This window comes from Oncorhynchus kisutch, linkage group LG21 (genome assembly GCF_002021735.2).
Source record: "Oncorhynchus kisutch isolate 150728-3 linkage group LG21, Okis_V2, whole genome shotgun sequence".
Taxonomy (NCBI): Eukaryota; Metazoa; Chordata; class Actinopteri; order Salmoniformes; family Salmonidae; genus Oncorhynchus; species Oncorhynchus kisutch.
In genome coordinates this window covers 7,293,291-7,312,878 of record NC_034194.2, presented here as the reverse complement: position 1 = coordinate 7,312,878, position 19,588 = coordinate 7,293,291, and the positions used below count along the sequence as shown (strand labels likewise).

Below are 19,588 nucleotides of genomic sequence, written 5' to 3'. Positions count from 1 at the left end.
TTAACTGCGCTGTTAGACGAGCTATATATGAGTGCTCCACCTTGTTGTCTTGCTAGCTACCCCTTGCCCATTGTTCTACAACGGGGTGGTGAAAACAAGCATCTGTGTTTGGTTAAGACGCGTCCATATGTTTAGCACAGTTTTTAATATATCTATGTTTTTTAAAATGTTTAGCACAGGTGTCTTGTGGTGAGGAGTTTGTGTATATTTAGACGCTCTGTCTAAATATACACGCATCGCTTGCGCCACGGTTTTGGAAGACCTTTCATACTGGCGAAATTGTATTTTCCTAAAACAAAATGTTAAATTAATACACAACTTTATAGAGTTAAGGTTCCCACATGTCCATATTTCGGCGTTTCTTTAGGAGAACAGACGGAAGAAAGTGGACTGCTTGTGTTAATGAACGCCTGTGTGTAAATGACACAAACGTGTTGTCACAGAAACATTCTGCCGGCTGCAACTGTTAAAACATGTATAGTAAGTGTGTATTTAGCTTTTTATTTTTTATTATTTTGATGTGATAGGAAAGTAAAGGGAATTGTTTCTAGGACCGTACGGCAATTGAGACTCGATTCACGTTTAGATAGAGTATTTGGCTTCCAGGGCCAATTCGCTCTTTGAACAGAACATGTAAGGTCCATGGACTAAGGAGTAACTTTAGGCTCCTTTAGTCCAATAATGTGCTAAATTATCCCTAACCAGTCTATCAATAACAAGTCCTCGGGGAGCTCGAGCCTTCCACCATTCACCAACTGGTCCCACTTTTTTTTAGTCTGGCTCTCTGTTTCAAACTCGATGATGGTAGTGTGAGACTGTATCATGAACTTAATCTGGTATTGGAAGTGGATTTCTAATCACACATTCAACCTGGCACACAACGTAATTTCAATGTGGACATATGTGTAATATTGATATCAACCTTTATTCACACTCATAAAGACTGCATAACGTTTGTTAAATTCCCAGTGTGTTATCACTATACTTTAAACAATCTAAAAGCACAATCAAATTCCAATGGAAAAACAATGTCAGATTGTTGATTTAGTTGCCATCTAAATGTGTTATCACTGCACTTTCATTTTTTTTAAAAGATACAACAAAGTTCAAATGGGAATACAATGTCAGATGTGTTGTATTTATACAACAACTTAATGTTTTATCTCTGTGCTTAATCTAGGCCTAATAGCTAGGGATGCACGATATATCGGTGAACATATCAGAATCAGACGATATTAGCTAAAAATGCTAACGCCGTTATCTGCCTGGTGTCTAGTTTAAAGCCGATGTAAAAAACCGATGTCAAAGCTGACGTGCATGCCTCTATAGGTACACGAAGTAATGACGCCACGTACATTTTTGCGCTACATGTTCAACACAGCATTCTTAACCCAGCCCACAATGTCTGCTGTGTGATTCGAGCAGTCATTTGAAAGAGTAAGAACATTTCAGCGAGACAACTCAAAGGCGAAATCCATTAACTCCAAGACAATGGAATTCATTGCCCTTGTTGACAATCAACCATTCTCTGTCGTGGGTGATGTTGGCCTTAGCGACTGGTCGAGCACCGGTACACACTATCGTTATCAAGTGCGCTATTGTTGAGATGTTGCCCTACCGTAGTTACACAGTAATAGCGCCACTGCTTTTAGCTTCACTGATCTGATTGGTTACTAATAATATAATTTAAAATCCCTCAAATTGTGTCCTATATGTGTTTAGACACGGTGACCATTTACGGTGTCATGCACAAAGTAGGTGTCCTAACCGACTTGCCGTTTGGGTCTTAGGAATGCCATTTGGGTCTTTGCTTGTCAACACGATTTGACACGTCAAATAACACTGCAGGGACAAATTACTTTAAAACAAATAGAGGTCGAAGGATTATGATTTTTCAACGCCAATACAGATTATTGGAGGATCAAAAAGGCCGATACCGATTAATCGGACAATTTTAATTTTATTTATTTGTAATAATGACAATTACAACCATACTGAATGAACACTTACTTTAACTTAATCATAATTATGTAAAATTCTGGAAAATTAATTCGCAATGAGCCAGGCTGCCCAAACTGTTGCATATACCCTGACTCTGCGTGCAATGAACGCAAGAGAAGTGACACAATTTCATCTGGTTAATATTGCCTGCCAACCTGGATTTATTTTAGCTAAATATGCAGGCTTAAAAATATATACTTCTGTGTATTGATTTTAAGAAAGGCATTGGTGTTTAAGGTTAGGTACAGTCGTCCAACGATTGTGCTTTTTTCACAAATGCTCTTTTGTTAAATCATCACCCAGCGTTGCATCAATTATATGCAACGCAGGACACGCTAGATAAACGAGTAATATCATCAACCATGTGTAGTTATAACTAGTGATTATGATTGATTGTTTTTTATAAGATAAGTTTAATGCTAGCTAGCAACTTACCTTGGCTTCTACTGCATTCGCGTAACAGGCAGGCTCCTCGTGGAGTGCAATGAGAGGCAGGTGGTTAGTGCGTTGGACTAGTTAACTAAGGTTGCAAGATTGGATCCCCCGAGCTGACAAGGCAGTTAACCCATCGTTCCTAGGCCATCATTGAAAATAAAAATGTGTTCTTAACTGACTTGCCCAGTTAAATAAAGGTCTAAAATCAAATAAAAATGTAAAACATATTTTTTTTTACATCTGCAAAATCGGCGCCCAAAAATACCGAATACCGATTGTTATGAAAACTTGAATTCGGCCACAACATTAATTCAACCAGTTTGTGCCCAGTGGGATAACTCAATCAGATGGAAGGAATTTGGCTGTGCAGTTATACCTAAACCACTGGGCAAAAACCTGATTGAATCAACTGTGTTTCCACGTAATTTCAAACCCCAAAATATGTGACGGCGTTGAATCAACGTGAAAAATGAATTTGATTTGCAAGAAGTCATCAACATAAGGGCATTTAGACTTTTTTTTCACCCAACTTTTAACCTAGGCCTAAATCCAATGACGTTGAATCCACGTTAGTTGACAACTCAACCAATTGTAAATCAAAACTAGACATTGAACGGAAGTCTGTGCCCAGTGGGCAGGATTTATCAAGTTAATTAACAGTCAGTTTATTAAGTGTCTGACTAGCCTTAATAAGCTTGGTAGGTTCACCATCTGTCCAGTAGATTCAATTAGATTAAGTGTCACCAGAAGGTCCTGAATGGTTTGGGTGGTAAAGCAATATAAATTATTGAAACAATCCCAACATGCATAAATTGTTTTCCCACTTCCTAAAATTGTATTTTTTGTTTTGTTATTGTGATTTTGTTTACTTCAATTTCATTTTGTTGACCCATTTCAAATTTAACAAAGCCTACATTTTATAGCCCTAGGCTAACCCTACAATTATTCATTTCCTCAGTGCTTGTCTGGTCAACTGTTTTTGAAAGGGTAGCCTACAAGCCATTGGTTGTTTTAATTGCACAAGGGACTGTCTGTTTCTTTAGATAAAATACCATATGATGTCTCTTGGATTAGGCTGGTGATAAGAGTATGAGGAGATAGTATGTAGCTATTCCATTTGTTAATAGCTTAACTTCATTGTTAAAATTGTGTATTGCCGAGTTTCTTTGCTCTGACTTGGTGGTTCCTTCTTTCCTCAACCACATTTGTAGTTGTACAAATCATATGCTATAACATGCTAATATAAAATACTAATATGTAGGTTTATTTGATGTGCAAAAACCATCAGTGCCTTAAACTGCAATTCAACCTTTGGATTCTTACAATGACGATATGAATCCCGGCCTGTGTTGCTGTAGAACTGGTGCCTGCTGAGATAAAGGATTTGGCTTTGTCCCTTCCTAATAAGCTCTCCACACTCCCCTGTTCTTTAGGCTATTGCATGTTTCCATCCCTCCTTGTAGACGTCCTTCGTCCCTAGTAATCCCGCGTCCACTTGTTGAATGTGCACTGCTAATCTATTATCTGCCCCTCTATTTCAGGAGCTGTCTGCGTTGGCCATTCCGTGAGCTGCATGTATCCTGGGAGGTAGCGGATGATCCAGACACATTCGGTGTGTTCTGAAGCACCGCTGCCCTGAGGGAGTCTGGAGGACTGCAGCAATGCCAGAATCTTCACTTGGTGAGTATTACATTGACCTTATGTACCGCTTGTGGTTTTCATTGAAATTGTGATGCACTTTTTCAGCTTTGTTTATTTTGATTATGATTCTCCATTTGTCACTCCACTAGTAGTATAGAGCTAGCCTACTTAGTTAAAGATGCAGTGATGAGTAGCTAGGCTGCTACTGTCTCATTTTTCTGGTGCTCTACATAAACTAAAGCCTCATGTGTAAAGGAGAAGATTAAATTGACAGAAATAGCAGATTAATGCTATTTTAAGGTTGTGTGCCCATAGTAACCTCAATTCCAAAATTCACTCGTAAAAGGAATGCCTCATTGCCTTTCTGTTATCGCGAAGATATTATACTATCTATGCATACTATTTTGCTTCCCAATAGTCCACCACAGTAGACGCGTCCATAATACCCAGAAAAACACCGAAATGGTTCTAGTGTTTATTTTTTTGCATAAAATTTTTACATTGCAATAAAACATAGATATTTTTTTATTGTGTGTTTGGTGCAGGCTTACCTTGGCGCAACGTTTTGTAATTTGTGTAATTCTCTCTCGAACAATGTGAGTTCTATCAATATATTCACCTCAATTTACTCCAAAAAATGTGCAATGCTAATTATTGATAAGTTACCTTGTCCGAGAGAGATTTTTGCGGTTATCAAAATGTCGCGCCAGGGTAACCCTACATGAAGTAGTTCTAAAATCACAGATGGAAAAATGTAATAGTGAAAAAACTATTGAAACATTTTCTGGGTTTTATGACTCATACTGTTGTACTCAATGTCGTTTTCTGTTCCCAGAATTTTGTATTTATTTCATGCTAATGATTCAAATTTAGACTGACAATAAGGTTGGAATTCAAGTGTTTCTAATAGCCCTGGATTTTCACTCAGTTTTTATACTGTAGCCTATTGGGTGTTTCAACCATGTTGAAGGAGAATTGGACTATTTAGGGCTTTAATCTGTATTTTTAATGTATATTAAAGAAGGGTCCTGAATCTTACCCCGTCAGCAATTGACTTCCTCAAACTCATTCTGGAGTTCAGGGCATCCAAAACATGAACAAAGGCTTCAAAAACACCCGAATACGTAATTTTACAAACGGCAAAGCTCTCACGAACATTTCTGACTATGAATACGAGGATGAAATTGAATTTGCAGGTGTACCTTATTTCTTTGAACCGGAATACACAGACGAGGAGCTTCAACAGATGGAGGATGACCGAGAAAGGAGAGAGACAGAGCAGGCAGGAGCTCAGGCTTATAATCATCAAGCATCCGAGGCCCGACTCAGGACATCTGGGGACTGGTGCTGTACCTGAGGGCAATGCCAAGCGATGCCCACTGAGAACTAGTGTCTTTGCTGCCCAGATTGGGACCTGCTTATGCCACCCTTGGAAAATCGATGTGTCTGGCGACGAGAGAACGTTGACCCGCGAGCCCACTCTACTCTGTGTAACCAGTGACAATAACTTTCCAGCCCTCATTAACCCGGCAGTTGTAGAAACTTTTTCCATGTGCGAAAAATAAGCTGGAAGAAGAGACCTCGGCCAGGGGGACCAAATGTCCACCTGTCAATAAAGTAAGTACCGGTAGTTTTAAGTGATAAATAGACTTCCCAGCATTACAGTATTCATAGGCTGCGTCAAATGTCATCCCTCACCCAAATGCTCATCAGCAGGCCTACCTAGTGTTATTCTGCTTTCACACAGATATTTATATTTATTAATTTTCTAGGCAATATAGACTTGTGGTCTTGGAATGGGGATTGAAAAGCAAATGACTTGGCGTTGGCCAGAGACGAGTGTTACTCAGTTGCATCGTCAGAATCATCTGCAACAAGTACCCTTCACCCACCGGTGTCTACGTTGGATTCAAGGAGGCAGGTGAAGCCTTCAGAATCCTTTGCACAATCTTCAACCGATGGCTCATATCCTTTCCCCTTCTATACTAGTGTATTCGGAAAGTATTCAGACCCCTTGACTTTTTCCACATTTCTTGCTACATTACAGCCTTATTCTAAAATTGATTAAATCATTGTTTTCCCTCATCAATCTACAAACAATACCCCATAATGACAAAGTGAAAACAGTTTTTTAGACCTTTTTGAAAATAAAAAACAGATACCTATTTACATAAGTATCATACCATTTGCTATGAGACTCAAAATTGAGCCCAGGTGCATCCTGGTTCCATTGAACATCCTTGAGATGTTTTTTCAACTTTATTGTATTCCACCTGTGGTAAATTCATCTTTCCCTCGATCCTGACTTGTCTCCCAATCCCTGCCGATGGAAAAACATCCCCAAAGCATGATGCTGCCACCACCATGCTTCACCGTAGGGATGGTGTCAGGTTTCCTCCAGACGTGACGCTTGGCATTCAGGCCAAAGTGTTCAATCTTGGTTTCATCAGACCAGAGAATCTTGTTTCTCATGGTCTGGGAGTCCTTTAGGTGCCATTTGGCAAACTCCAAGCGGGCTGTCATGTGCCTTTTTTTTTACTGAGGAGTGGCTTCCGTCTGGCCACATAAAGGCCTGATTGGTGCAGTGCTGCAGAGATGGTTGTCCTTCTGGAAGTTTCTCCCATCTCCACAGAGGAACTCTGGAGCTCTGTTAGAGTGATCATCAGGTTCTTGGACACCTCCCTGACGAAGGCCCTTATCCCCTGATTGCTCAGTTTGGCCGGGCGACCAGCTTTAGGAGGTTCCAAACTCTGAGCTCTGAGGCAGTAGGGATGAACAGGGGTTCTCTCTTGATAAGTGTGTGAATTGAACTATTTTCCTATCCTGCTAAGCATTCGAAATGTAACGAGTACTTTTGGGTGTCAGGGAAAATGTATGGAGTAAAACGTACGTTATTTTCCAAGGGAATGTAGCGGAGTAAAAGTAAAAATATAAATCTTAAGGTAGAGATGCCACAAAAATCTACTTAAAAGTACTTTAAAGTATTTTTACTTAAGCACTTTACACCACTGGACCTTATATAGACAGGTGTGCCTTTCCAATCAATAGAATTTACCAGAGCCTGACTCCAATCAAGTTGTAGAAACATCTCAAGGATGATTATGGAAACAGGATGCACCTGAGCTCAATTTCACGTCTCAAAGCAAATGGTCTGAATACTTATGTAAATAAGGTATTTACGTTTTTTATTTTTAGTATATTTGCAAAAATATCTTTAAACCTGTTTTCGCTTTGTCATTATGGTGTGTGTGGATGGAGGGAAAAAAATAATTAATCAATTTTAGAGCAAGGCTGTAACATAACAAAATGTGGAAAAAGTCAAGGGGTCTGAATGCTTTCCAAATGCACTGTAAATAAGAGCAGACTCAGTGTTTCACCTTTCATCAGTGATGTTACTTTATTAGGTAGGTAGCTAACATATCTCTTACCTCAATTTAAATTTCTGCTGCTCCTAGACAGGCCCCGCAACGTCTTTCAACGGTTGATATTGTTGGATTCGGGGTTAAACTTGGAACATTGTTATATTCAGAAGTATAGGAACATTAGTTACAAAAGAGACATGAGGGGTGCCATAATGAAGCTTGGGAGGGGCTGAATGCAGGGAAAACAATCGCATGTGACAGTACTGATAAGGGGAGAAACCGTTAAAGTCTCATATCACTTAGTTCCCTGCTTAGCAAGAATAATGCAATGTTTAGAGATGAGGAGGAGACTCCACTTAAAGTGGTGTATGAATACCACCACGGGGAAGCCATGTCTGTGTCTAAATTACAGCTGTATCGACCCTTTGGGGATAGTTAAACTTGGTTAAGCTTCTCTAGTGTCCGTGAGTAATTTACTCTGAAAATTATAACCTAACAGTTGGCGTTGTCGGCAGGATTCACCACAATTTATAGTCAAACCAAAGAGTCCATATCAGTGGAGCAGAGCTGGCAAAAGCAAGGTAGGCAAGTTCCTATACCTGTTTCCACTCATTTTGACATCTTGGGGAGATGAGAATCATAGGATGAACAAATTATGGGAGAGCCTGAGTTTAATTCGGTAGGCCCAGTGTAACGACCGGTTGTAGCTTTGTGGTATATGCTAGTACCGTAAAGTCCTGAGCAGGATAGATCCTGTGGAGGGTAAGTCTCATACCTTTAAAGAGAGTAAGTCTTGAGCAGGATAGATCCTGTGAAGGGTAAGTCTCATTGCTTTCAAGAGTGTAAGTCCCAAGCAGGATAGTTCCTGTAGAGGGTAACATTTCATAAATAAAGTCCCAAGCAGAAAGCCTGTGGAGGGGAAGTCCTGAATAGGGTAACCTGTGGAGGGTAAAAACCTAGTGTAACGGTATATTGTCCAGACCCGTAAGAAGGGAGTCGCAGTGTCCGTGACAGCGCAGGGTGTGAGTGTGTGTGTGAAAGAGAGGTTCATTTTATGCCCTGTTGGGGTAGTGAACCATGGCAGATTATGTGGAAATAGGAAGACAAGTGTGAATAATTTTGTTGTGAAGTGCTCAATATTAGTGAATACGGGAAAAATCCATTAAGTCATCCTTGTTCTCCAGTAATACATTTCCAGACGCTATGGTATCGGTTCTAAAACAAGGTATTAATTGCCGTGACCTATTAATTGTTGTCCGGGGAAGTGTGTAGCGCGAATAATAGTTGTGTATTTTAGATGGGAGTGAAGAAATCCAAAACACACTTAACACCGTCGGGAGAGGTTAGGGAATAATAACTATTGATATGGCGACAAACGGCCCCGATTCTCCCTGTCATATGGAGCTAAAGGATTTTAATAAAGCCATGGAGGTGCTGAAAGAAGAACACGAGCATTCTAACAATTCGGCTCGAATATGGGAAAATTTAGCAAACTGGATAAAATTGGACAACATGTCCCTGAGTAATTCAAATCAAATAAAGAATTCAGGGAGGCAATTTGCACAAAGACATAAAACCAGAATCAAAAGCTCAATATACCAGCGTTTTGATGTTAGCATACTATCAACAAAAAATGCATCACGATAAACCCGGAATGAGTACCAGTACACTGCCACAGAAAGACTGGGTATGAGAGTGCATTGATAGAATTTGCTCTTCTGCTTTGATGGCAGGCTTGAACCCTGTGATAAAAACGGTAATTGTGGGGGTAGTGGATTTTATTCAAAAGGATGTTTTGAGAGTGGAATATAACTCTGCTCACTTTGCAGACGTGGGAGTGGTTAATAGGGCCTTAGAGAAAATCACTAACGATAGTTTCAATGGCCAAGGTAAGACACAGAAACGTAGCGGAAAAACTTCAAAGTGTAAGGATAGCTCCCTGTTTTAAATGTGGGACTGTCGGACATTGGAAGAATGAGTGTAAGGTGATACTGGAACCTGCTGCATTCGAAGGAAATACAAGCGTTTGCATCTTTTTCAAAAGAGCAACAACAAATCGTTTTGAGATTAGAAGGAGAGGAATTGTTGGTGTATAGCCTGAGTTCGATCGATAGTGGTTCATAGAGATTACAGTTTCTATGTGAAGGAAGACGTGTGAGATCACGTTTTACCAAACTTTTTAGTAGAGGCCAGAGATCAAATATTGCGGATTCCTTACGATGAGAAATTTGCTAAATTTGCCACAGGAAAACATATTTTGGGTTGAAGAATCTAGGCGAAATGCCAGGGGAATGGATTTTAAAGGTAACAAATGTAAATTATATGGCCAAACACTCCTTGTAAACTCAGAAAGCCTTGGGGGGGGGGGGGGTTGATATCATGAGACATTTTATGTGGTTTTATTTTTAAATAGATTTATGTTTTATGTTGTCTAATTCTGAAATAGATTTCTAGAATATATGACAGGGTGGTAACAAGGAATTAGCAAAGGAGGTACTAAACCTACAATTAACTTAATATTTATTTTTTTGTTAGTTCATGTACATTGTGGTGGATTGAAACAAACATTTAATGATAGGAGTAAGGACAGTGGATTTACAATTATCAGGTATAGTTAATACTTTTGGATTGCTGATTAAAATGTAGCATAGTGAATGCTAACGAAAAGAGGGGGTTTCATTATTTTTCGTTGGAAGGTCCCCAGAGACTCTGGGCAGGCAGTTAGTGATATTGGTCAGTTTTAAGTATACTGTGGGGTTCATTTTGGATAGGGTCTTTTCAATTAAGTTTTAAATTGGGTATGTTGTTGGATGGGAATGTTTTGAAAGATATTTAAATGGATTCTGAAGGACAGGGAAAGAAAAGGGAGAAGAAATATTTTAATGGTGTCAAATGCCTGATCATCTCCACTAGAAATGATCAGAACAAGGGGGATTCCATTATAAAATGAATGAGAAACACCAGTCTCTATTCAAATTGTGCCATTACTTTATGAGATCATTATTATTTCTGTAAGGAGTTATAAAAGAGTTGTAATTCTAAGTTGATTAGTTATTTGAATTTGTTTACTTTTGATTTAACATGTTGTTTTTGAGTCACATGTTCAGATGGGAAAATGACCAGTTCCCTGAGGTCCTGGTCTTTGGGTAAAGATGCATATAGAAGGGAAAATATAGGTTAATAAGGGATGACCGTTACTTCAAATGGATTGTGATATGTGTATTGCTGATTTCATTTTGTGTTTTTGTTCTAATACAAATTTCACCAGATTGGGATACTGGAGTGTGGGATTCTTCGAGGGGTTAGGGTGCTAACTTCGTGATCTGGTAACTTTTCGGAGAGGTCGTCAGTAGAATAAGGGAGTTATCATGGAAGGTGACGTCAGAACGTGTCTTAATGGATGGTAGGAATCATTTGACCACAAACAGTGTGTGTATGTGAACCTCAAAACCCCCCCTAACCGGCTGAAGAAAGAAGACAAAGCAGAGGCAAGACAGGCAAGAGTTACTTGTGTCACTGGGAAGATGAGCTGTAAACGATATCTGAAAAAGACACGCTAGAATGATAAGTGGGGATATCCATTATAAGTGGGGGTATCTAATGAGAACAGTTATTACTGGCAATAAAAAGGTTTTGTTTATAAATGTACATTCTAATAGGGATGATGTGTGCTAAGTTGAGAAGCTGGGATTCAAGTCCTATTCTTAAAGTAAGCACTAAGGAATGTAATTTTAAATTTGGTTTAAATGATTTATAGAATGTTTTAGTTATGATTTGGACACAGCGAGAGAGAGTTGCTACAGAACGGTGAAGCGTGGGGCCATTACTAAAATGTATTTGACCGAGGGAGGCTCCATAAACCTTATTTCTAAGTGTCAACCGTGAAAGTTTTGTTACCATGTAGTCAAAATGTTTATGTTAAATCGCATCAATGGGTGGTGCTAAGTTATTAAACATGTACTTTCATTTATGTTTTTAGGTTTCTTCGAACATAAGAGTGATCATTGTTCCAGAGGAGGGACTGATGTATATTGACTAATGATTTGGGAATGTTTTAGTATGTTTATAACTGTAGAAATGCATTAGGAGTAGTAACTAGTGTGTTATGGGTTAGATGGAATGATAGAGGAGTATCATCCCCAGAGACTGTATATTGTTACAGGAGATAGCTCATAGGAGAGGGAGGACAGCTAACTGTACACAATATGGGGATTTAATTGAACATTACACATACCCAGATCATGGTGAGAGTAGAAGAGATAGTGGTGGCATTTCAGACACTATGGTAAGCGTTCAAGAAACCTGTGACTGTCACGTTCTGACCTTTATTTCCTTTGTTTTGTATTTATTTAGTATGGTCAGGGCGTGAGTTGGGTGGGCAGTCTATGTTTGTTTTTCTATGATTTGGGTATTTCTATGTTTCGGCCTAGTATGGTTCTCAATCAGAGGCAGGTGTCATTAGTTGTCTCTGATTGAGAATCATACTTAGGTAGCCTGGGTTGCACTGTTTGTTTGTGGGTGATTGTCTATGTTGTAGCTTCACGGTCGTCATTTGTTTATTGTTTTGTATACAGTGTCAGTACTTTCGGTATTAAAGATTTACCATGGACACTTACGACGCCGCATTTTGGTCCGATCCTTCTCGCCTCTCCTCTTCAGATGAAGAGGAGGACGACCGTGACAGAATCACCCACCAACCAAGGACCAAGCGGCGTGGTAAACAGCAGCGACGACAGCAGCAGCAACAGCAAAAACAGCGGCCAGCATCACAGGACTCCTGGACATGGGAGGAGATTCTAGACGGGAAAGGACCCTGGGCACAGGCTGGGGAATATCGCCGCCCCAAAGCAGAGCTGGAGGCAGCGAAAGCTGAGCGGCGGCGATATGAGGAGGCAGCACGGCAGTGCGACAGGTACGAGAGGCAGCCCCAAAAATGTTTTGGGGGGGGCAGACGAGGTGTGGTAGTAAGCCAGGTAGCAGACCTGAGCTCACTCCTCGTGCTTATTATAAGCAGCGCATTACTGGTCAGGCACCGTGTTATGCGGTTAAGCGCACTGTGTCGCCAGTGCGTGCCCATAGCCCGGTGCGCTATAGGGCAGCCCCCCGAAAGTGCCGTGAGAGTGTGGGCATCGAGCCAGGGTGTATGGTGCCTGCTCAGCGGGTCTGGTCGCCGGTACGCAGTTTTGGTCCAGGTTATCCTGCGCCGGCTCTGCGTGCTGTGTCTCCGGGGCGCTGGGAGGGTGCAGTGCGTCCTCTGCCTGCGCTCCGCTCGTGCCGGGCGAATGTGGGAGTGGAGCCTAAGGGAGAGGTGCGTGTAGTAAGCACTAGATCTCCCGTGCTTACCCACAGCCCGGTTCAAGCTGTGCCTGCACTCTGGAGGGTCCGGGCTAGAGTAGTTGTCCAGCCTGGGGAAGTGGTGCCAAGGTTGCGCACCAGAGCTCCAGTGCTCCCCCACAGCCCGGTCCTTCAGGTGCCTCCTCCTAACACCAAGCCTCCTGAGGGTCTCCCCAGCCTGGTGGCTCCTGTGGCAGCCCCACGCACCAGGCTGTCTCTCTGTCTCCTCCCTGCAGGTGGTCCCGCCTGTCCGGCGCCGCTGTCGGAGCCTCCCGCCTGTCCGGCGCTGCTGCCGGAGCCTCCTGCCTGTCCGGCGCCGCTGCCGGAGCCTCCCGCCTGTCCGGAGCCTCCCGCCTGTCCGGAGTCTCCCGCCTGTCCGGCGCTGCTGCCGGAGTCTCCCGCCTGTCCGGCGCTGCTGCCGGAGCCTCCTGCCTGTCCGGCGCCGCTGCCGGAGCCTCCCGCCTGTCCGGAGCCTCCCGCTTGTCCGGCGCCGCTGCCGGAGCCTCCCGCCTGTCCGGCGCTGCTGCCGGAGTCTCCCGCCTGTCCGGCGCTGCTGCCGGAGTCTCCCGCCTGTCCGGCGCTGCTGCCGGAGTCTCCGGCGCCAGAGCCCCTCAGCCCAGAGGCGCCAGAGCTTCCGCCCCTCTGTCCAGAGCTTCCGCCCCTCTGTCCAGAGCTTCCACCCCTCTGTCCAGTGGGGTCATTGAGAGGGGTGGTCATGGTTAGAAAGCCACGGAGGCGGACAATAAGGCGGACAAAGACAATGGTTAAGTGGGGTCCGCGTCCCGCGCCAGAGCCGCCACCGCGGACAGACGCCCACCCAGACCCTCCCCTATAGGTCAAGGTTTTGCGGCCGGAGTCCGCACCTTTTGGGGGGGGTACTGTCACGTTCTGACCTTTATTTCCTTTGTTTTGTATTTATTTAGTATGGTCAGGGCGTGAGTTGGGTGGGCAGTCTATGTTTGTTTTTCTATGATTTGGGTATTTCTATGTTTCGGCCTAGTATGGTGTCATGCCGAGGCAGGTGTCATTAGTTGTCTCTGATTGAGAATCATACTTAGGTAGCCTGGGTTGCACTGTTTGTTTGTGGGTGATTGTCTATGTTGTAGCTTCACGGTCGTCATTTGTTTATTGTTTTGTAGCTGTCAGTACTTTCGGTATTAAAGATTTACCATGGACACTTACGACGCCGCATTTTGGTCCGATCCTTCTCGCCTCTCCTCTTCAGATGAAGAGGAGGACGACCGTGACAGTGACTCAGTTTTGTTAGGTTGGATATTCTTCCCGACTAATTGATCTTTTTCCCAATTTCTAACAGCCGGTGAACACTTGACAGGTTACAGTGAAATGCTTACTTACAGGCTCTAACGAATAGTGCAAAAAAGGTATTATGTGAAAAATAGGTAGGTGAAGAAATAAAACAACAGTAAAAAGACGGCTATATACAGTAGCGAGGCTATAAAAGTAGCAAGGCTACATACAGACACCGGTTAGTCAGGCTGATTGAGGTAGCACGTACATGTAGATATGGTTAAAGTGACTATGCATATATGATGAACAGAGAGTAGCAGTAGCGTAAAATTGAAGGAGATTATAGGCATGGGCCATGTTAGTAGTAGCAGGGGATACTTTAGTAGCATTGTTGGGATATCAGTTTATGAGGACTAATGTCACATGGCTTGGTAACTGGGAGACCGATGGGAGTACAGGGGAGGCTGTTATTCAAATGTCACAAATTAGTGATCGTGCCATAAGAGGAGAGTCTATCTTGTCAGGAAATGACCCATGTGTTGCAGTGTGTATATCCTTAGGTGAAAGCAGAGATAACCAAGGGCATAGCTGAATTCTGGAGAATGAGTGTACATCAAGATACACCAGGGGGTGTTGGTACAGCATTGGTTTGGTCCACACACAGTACTCCTTACAGCACCTGCAGCAGTAAAGATTGTCATGTCTCTCCTTGGTGGGTGCATTGTTCTCACGAGAAGTGAGGTCCAGCTGCATAATGGGTGAGCTTGAAGACACCATGGCAGAGCAAATGGAGCGAAAGAGAGGGAGCGAGACTAGATTCCACTGTAAGACATGCAGATGGGTTGGGTCTGGGCATCATAGTTTGGGTTGGGTTAGCTGCTTTATTGGTTAATGCATCATATGAAAGAGGATAGATGTTGGTGTAATTGTACTCTAAACAACATGTTTAAGGCATTGATGTGAAAGCATATACAGTACTGAGTTACTTTAATAAGAGGATGTAGGATTGTTGCAATGGAGGAGAATTGGGAACAAAGTGAAAATGACATGGCTTGGGAACACCTCTCGGAACCTGGGGCCGGAAAGGGGAAGACTGGGCGAAAGCATGAGGAGGCTTTTTAGGGATTTCATTTTTGTGGAATCCAGCAGAAAAGTATCCTGGAGACATAGAGTCAGGTGAAGAGGGAGTGGGAATTGTCATGGTCTCAGTCTTTGGTTTTCATGCATATATAATAATGTATAGCTTATCACATTGTTAATACTGTTATGTTTTGTGTGTTTTTGTTGCTTACCAACTCTCGTAGGTAACAGAAGGAGAGAGTGGAGAAACAAAAAGCAGCTCCAACTGACATGGAACAAGACAGCGGATTCAGCTGAAATGTCATTTTGTTGTGTGATTAGAGATGGAAATAAGATTGTGTATGGTGTGATAATAGACCAGGCCATAACTCTCCGAGTTTGTAAGCCTCCCGGTGGTGAATGTTTTTTTTAATCATTGTTCGTTCATTTATAATCATGTTTTATTTATTTTTTATTTATTCATTTTCGTTATCATTTTTTGTTCATTTATAAGTAATTTCTTGCTTTTTCTTGCTTCCCCCACAACAGGGGAAGCCATGTCTGTGTCTGATTTACAGCTGTATCGACCCTTTGGGAAGAATTAAACTAGCTTAAGCTTCACTAGTGTCCGTGAGTTATTTCCTCTGAAAATTAGAACCTAACAGTATAGTTGTTTTCTTCAAATATATATTTATATTTTTACCAATGATTTTTCTTGTTGGTTGTGGTTTTCAGAGGTCGTCACCTGAGAAATGCTCACTACAAAACCGTAGATCCAGTCTTTAGATGGGAGTGTTTATGCATCTTTGCAGGACAACTAACCAAATCCTCAGTAAATCTGGGTCCAAAGGAAGTCCGTGAGAAGATATCGGACTGTGTTTTGTCTTTGCGTTGTCACATGTTGGGATTTCACATCTGCAAACCATTTTCAACAATATTCAGCTATTAACCTAACAAAAACTACTTCTGTCCCGTTTTCATCGCCTGGCTGATCTCATGACTGACTATCAACGTAGCTAGCTAGGTACCTAGTACTGTATCTGTGCCAGTAGCGTGCCCCCTATTTACACACTCGCAGTAGCGAGAGGAATTGGATTGAAGAAGTACATGCATGGTAGCGAATATGCTTGAGCTGTAAATTATCGCTCGAATTCAACTAAATGGATTATAATGTTCGGTATGACATAATTTCATGTGTACAACATCTAAAGACTATACTGGAGCAATAGAGCATTTGTTCATGTTTTTGGATGCCCCGGAACTCCAGAATGAGGCTGAGGATGTCAATTGCTGGTGGGGTAAGTTTTTCAAAACCAAGTGAAATTCCCCCCAAAATTTCTGCACCCTTCTATAACATGCCATTTACATCAAAAATACAGATTAGGGTCCTAAATAGTGAAATTCTCCATTCACTCCAACATAATGTATCTTAACCGTTTTGTGGTTGGATGGCTTGACCTCCAATAATTTTCATTGGACATTTCATTTCAACACTAAAGCAAGATTGCTGCGCTTCTTTGAATCACATACATGAGGATTCTATTCTCTTTGTCCACTTTGAAAGACAGTTTGCAATGAATTGATTTTGACCTAACTAGTAATGGCAATCCTTTTGTTCTATTATTCCTGCACAGAAATCAAGGACACTTCCTGCAGCTCTTCAAGATACAGAATGTCATCTCTGAGGCAGTACAGCCAATCATCAGTGCTCCCTCTGCCAATGACCAGAAACCCCTACACCATGCCTACAATAAGTGCCTTCTGTACAGAGGACAATGTGTCAGAATGTATCTCATACATCAATCGGGTAAGAGACCTCAAATGTTTTAATTCATAAAAGATGTCACAATGATGTCACTTTGTTGCCTGCTGGGTTCATGCTTGCTTTCATGTGTTAGATGCCAGTAGCTAACCGCTAAGCTGCATGTCTGATCCTATCCCTGATTTGCCTCTGCAGGAGGTATCCTCTCTTGGCTTTCCATTGCTTTGCACAGAGTCTAACAACGGTCCTGAACTGAATCTGGTGGCCGTGCTGAATAACGTGTACAACCTGCTCCAGCTGCACCGCCGGTGCCTGCAGACAGTGGAGGACATTGAAGTGGAGCAGGTCAAGTCCAACAGCAACATGGATTATCTGCAGCTCAGCAACACTAGACTGAAGGTTTGGCCTTGACTTACTCACTCGCTAACCTTCTTAGTTTATTATCCTTTATTTATTCTCTTAGTCCTGTCTGCACATCAATTGCTGTTCAAACGTGATTTATCCTTACGCAAACACGTAAAGCATGGACATGTAGTTTTATTAGGAATTCTAGCTTTGTAATTAAAACCACAGTTTTGTATATATTTGTTTTTATATGAATCCTTATAGGATCAACTTGAACTCTCCAAGAGGGAAAACACTGGACTTCTTGAGAGAGAACGTCAGCTACAGCTGAAAGTGAAGAGCTTACATAACTGCCTGAAAAATGAAAAAGAAGAGGTACGCTTCGTTGATTTATATGGAAACTTGAGATAAGATTAGAATATCTAGTACCAGTCTATTTATTCCTAGAAAGGATTATCATGTAATAGCCTACTTGTATTGTTTTCGTGCCAGGTACAGAAACTTCAAAGCATCATAGCAAGCCGTGCCACTCAGTACAATCATGACATGAAGAGGAAAGAAAGGGAGTTCGGCAAACTAAAGGAGCGCCTGAATCAGCTTCTGATCGACAAAAAGGATAAGAAACAAAGTAATCATTCAAGTTATGCTTCATCCTCTGATCGCCCATTTTTATTTAATACGTTAATATTTTCCTTTTCACCAAATGCTATGCATCATACAGTTGATACTGTGATGGAAGTTGACCTATGTGTAATTTCTCTATTCTAGCGTTTGAAGTATTGAACTACGTGGGAAGATCGGATGGGAAGAGAAGCCTTTGGAAAACTGGGAAGACTGAGGCCAGGTAACTATGTATACTGAACCAAAATATAAATTATGTAATCATTTCAAATCAGTCAATTTAAATAAATAAATTAGACCCTAATCTATGAATTTTACATGACTGGGCAAGGGCGCAGCCATGTGTGAGCCTGGGAGGGTATAGGCCCACCCACTTGGGAGCCAGGCCCAGCCAATCAAAACAAGTTTTTTTCCAACAAAAGGGCTTTATTACAGACAGAAATGCATGTCAGTTTCATCAGTTGTCCGCGTGACTGGTTTCAGACGATCCTGCAGGTGAAGAAGCCGGATGTGGAGGTCCTGGGTTGACATGGTTACACATGGTCTGCGGTTGTGAGCAAAGTTGGACGTACTGCCTAGTTCTCTAAAACAATGTTGGAGGCGGCTTATAGTAGAGAAATTAACATAACATTCTCTGGCAACAACTCTGGGGACATTCCTGCAGTCAGCATGCCAATTGCATACTCCCTCAAAACCTGAGACATTTGTGACATTGTGTTATGTGACAAAATGGCCCATTTTAGAGTGGCATTTTATTGTCCCCAGCATAAGGTGCACCTGTGTAATGATCATGCTGTTTAATCGGCTTCTTGATATGCCACACCTGTCAGGTGGATGGATTATCTTGGCAAAGGAGAAATGCTCACTAACAGGGATATAAATACATTTGTGCATAAAATATGAGAGAAATACGCTTTTTGTACATATGGAACATTTCTGTGATCTTTTATTTCAGCTCATGAAACATGGGACAAATACTTTACATGTTGTGTTTTTTTTGTCTCATACTGGCACTCATGACATTACCAATTACTTCCATCTACAGTGAGCTCCAAATGTATTGGGACAGGGACAGTGTTTGTTGTTTTTGCTCTGTACTCCAGCACTTTGGATTTGACAATGAGGTTAAAGTGCAGACTGTCGGCTTTAATTTGAGGTTATTTTCTACCAAATTAGCGCTTTTTGTACGTAGCCCCCCCCCCCACACACACATTTTAGGGGACCAAAAGTATTGTGACAAATTCACTTGTGTATTAAAGTGCATCAAGCTTGTGACTGACAAATTTGTTTGATGCGTTTGCAGTTTTCTTTGGATGTGTTCCAGATTTTTTGTGCCCAATGGAAATGAATGGTAAATAATGTATTGTCATTTTGGAGTCACCTTTATTGTAAATAAGAGTCGATTATGTTTCTAAACACATCTACATTCATGTGGATGCTACCATGATTACGGATAATCCTGAATGAATCGTGAATAATGATGAGTGAGAAAGTTAGACGCACAAATATCATACCCTCCCCAAAATGCTAACCACTGTTATTGTAATGGTGAGAGATAAGTATGTCTTGGGGGTATAATATTCATGTGTCTAACTTTCTCACTCATCATTATTCACGACTCATTCAGGATTATCCGTAATCATTAATGTAGAAGTGTTTAGAAATATATTCTATTCTTATTTACAATAAAAGTGACTGCAAAATCACACGCCATTATTTACCATTTATTTCTAGTCGTCATTCTAGTAGTCATTGCAAATACTTAACTTTTTACTACTTT

At 41.6% G+C, this 19,588-nt stretch overlaps 1 protein-coding gene across 4 annotated transcripts in view; it reads left to right on the top strand.

Moving 5' to 3' along the window:
- LOC109866691 (afadin- and alpha-actinin-binding protein) overlaps positions 1 to 19,588 on the top strand; it is a 29,766-nt gene that overhangs the window by 321 nt on the left and 9,857 nt on the right. For all 4 annotated transcript variants that reach the window (XM_020455482.2, XM_020455481.2, XM_031800651.1 and 1 more), the window contains exons 2-7: positions 3,978 to 4,116; positions 16,715 to 16,887; positions 17,038 to 17,241; positions 17,452 to 17,562; positions 17,680 to 17,815; positions 17,956 to 18,031. In XM_020455482.2, coding sequence (XP_020311071.1) covers positions 4,098 to 4,116; positions 16,715 to 16,887; positions 17,038 to 17,241; positions 17,452 to 17,562; positions 17,680 to 17,815; positions 17,956 to 18,031 — 719 coding nt within the window. In that variant the 5' untranslated portion in view covers positions 3,978 to 4,097. The remainder of the gene's footprint in view (positions 1 to 3,977; positions 4,117 to 16,714; positions 16,888 to 17,037; positions 17,242 to 17,451; positions 17,563 to 17,679; positions 17,816 to 17,955; positions 18,032 to 19,588) is intronic.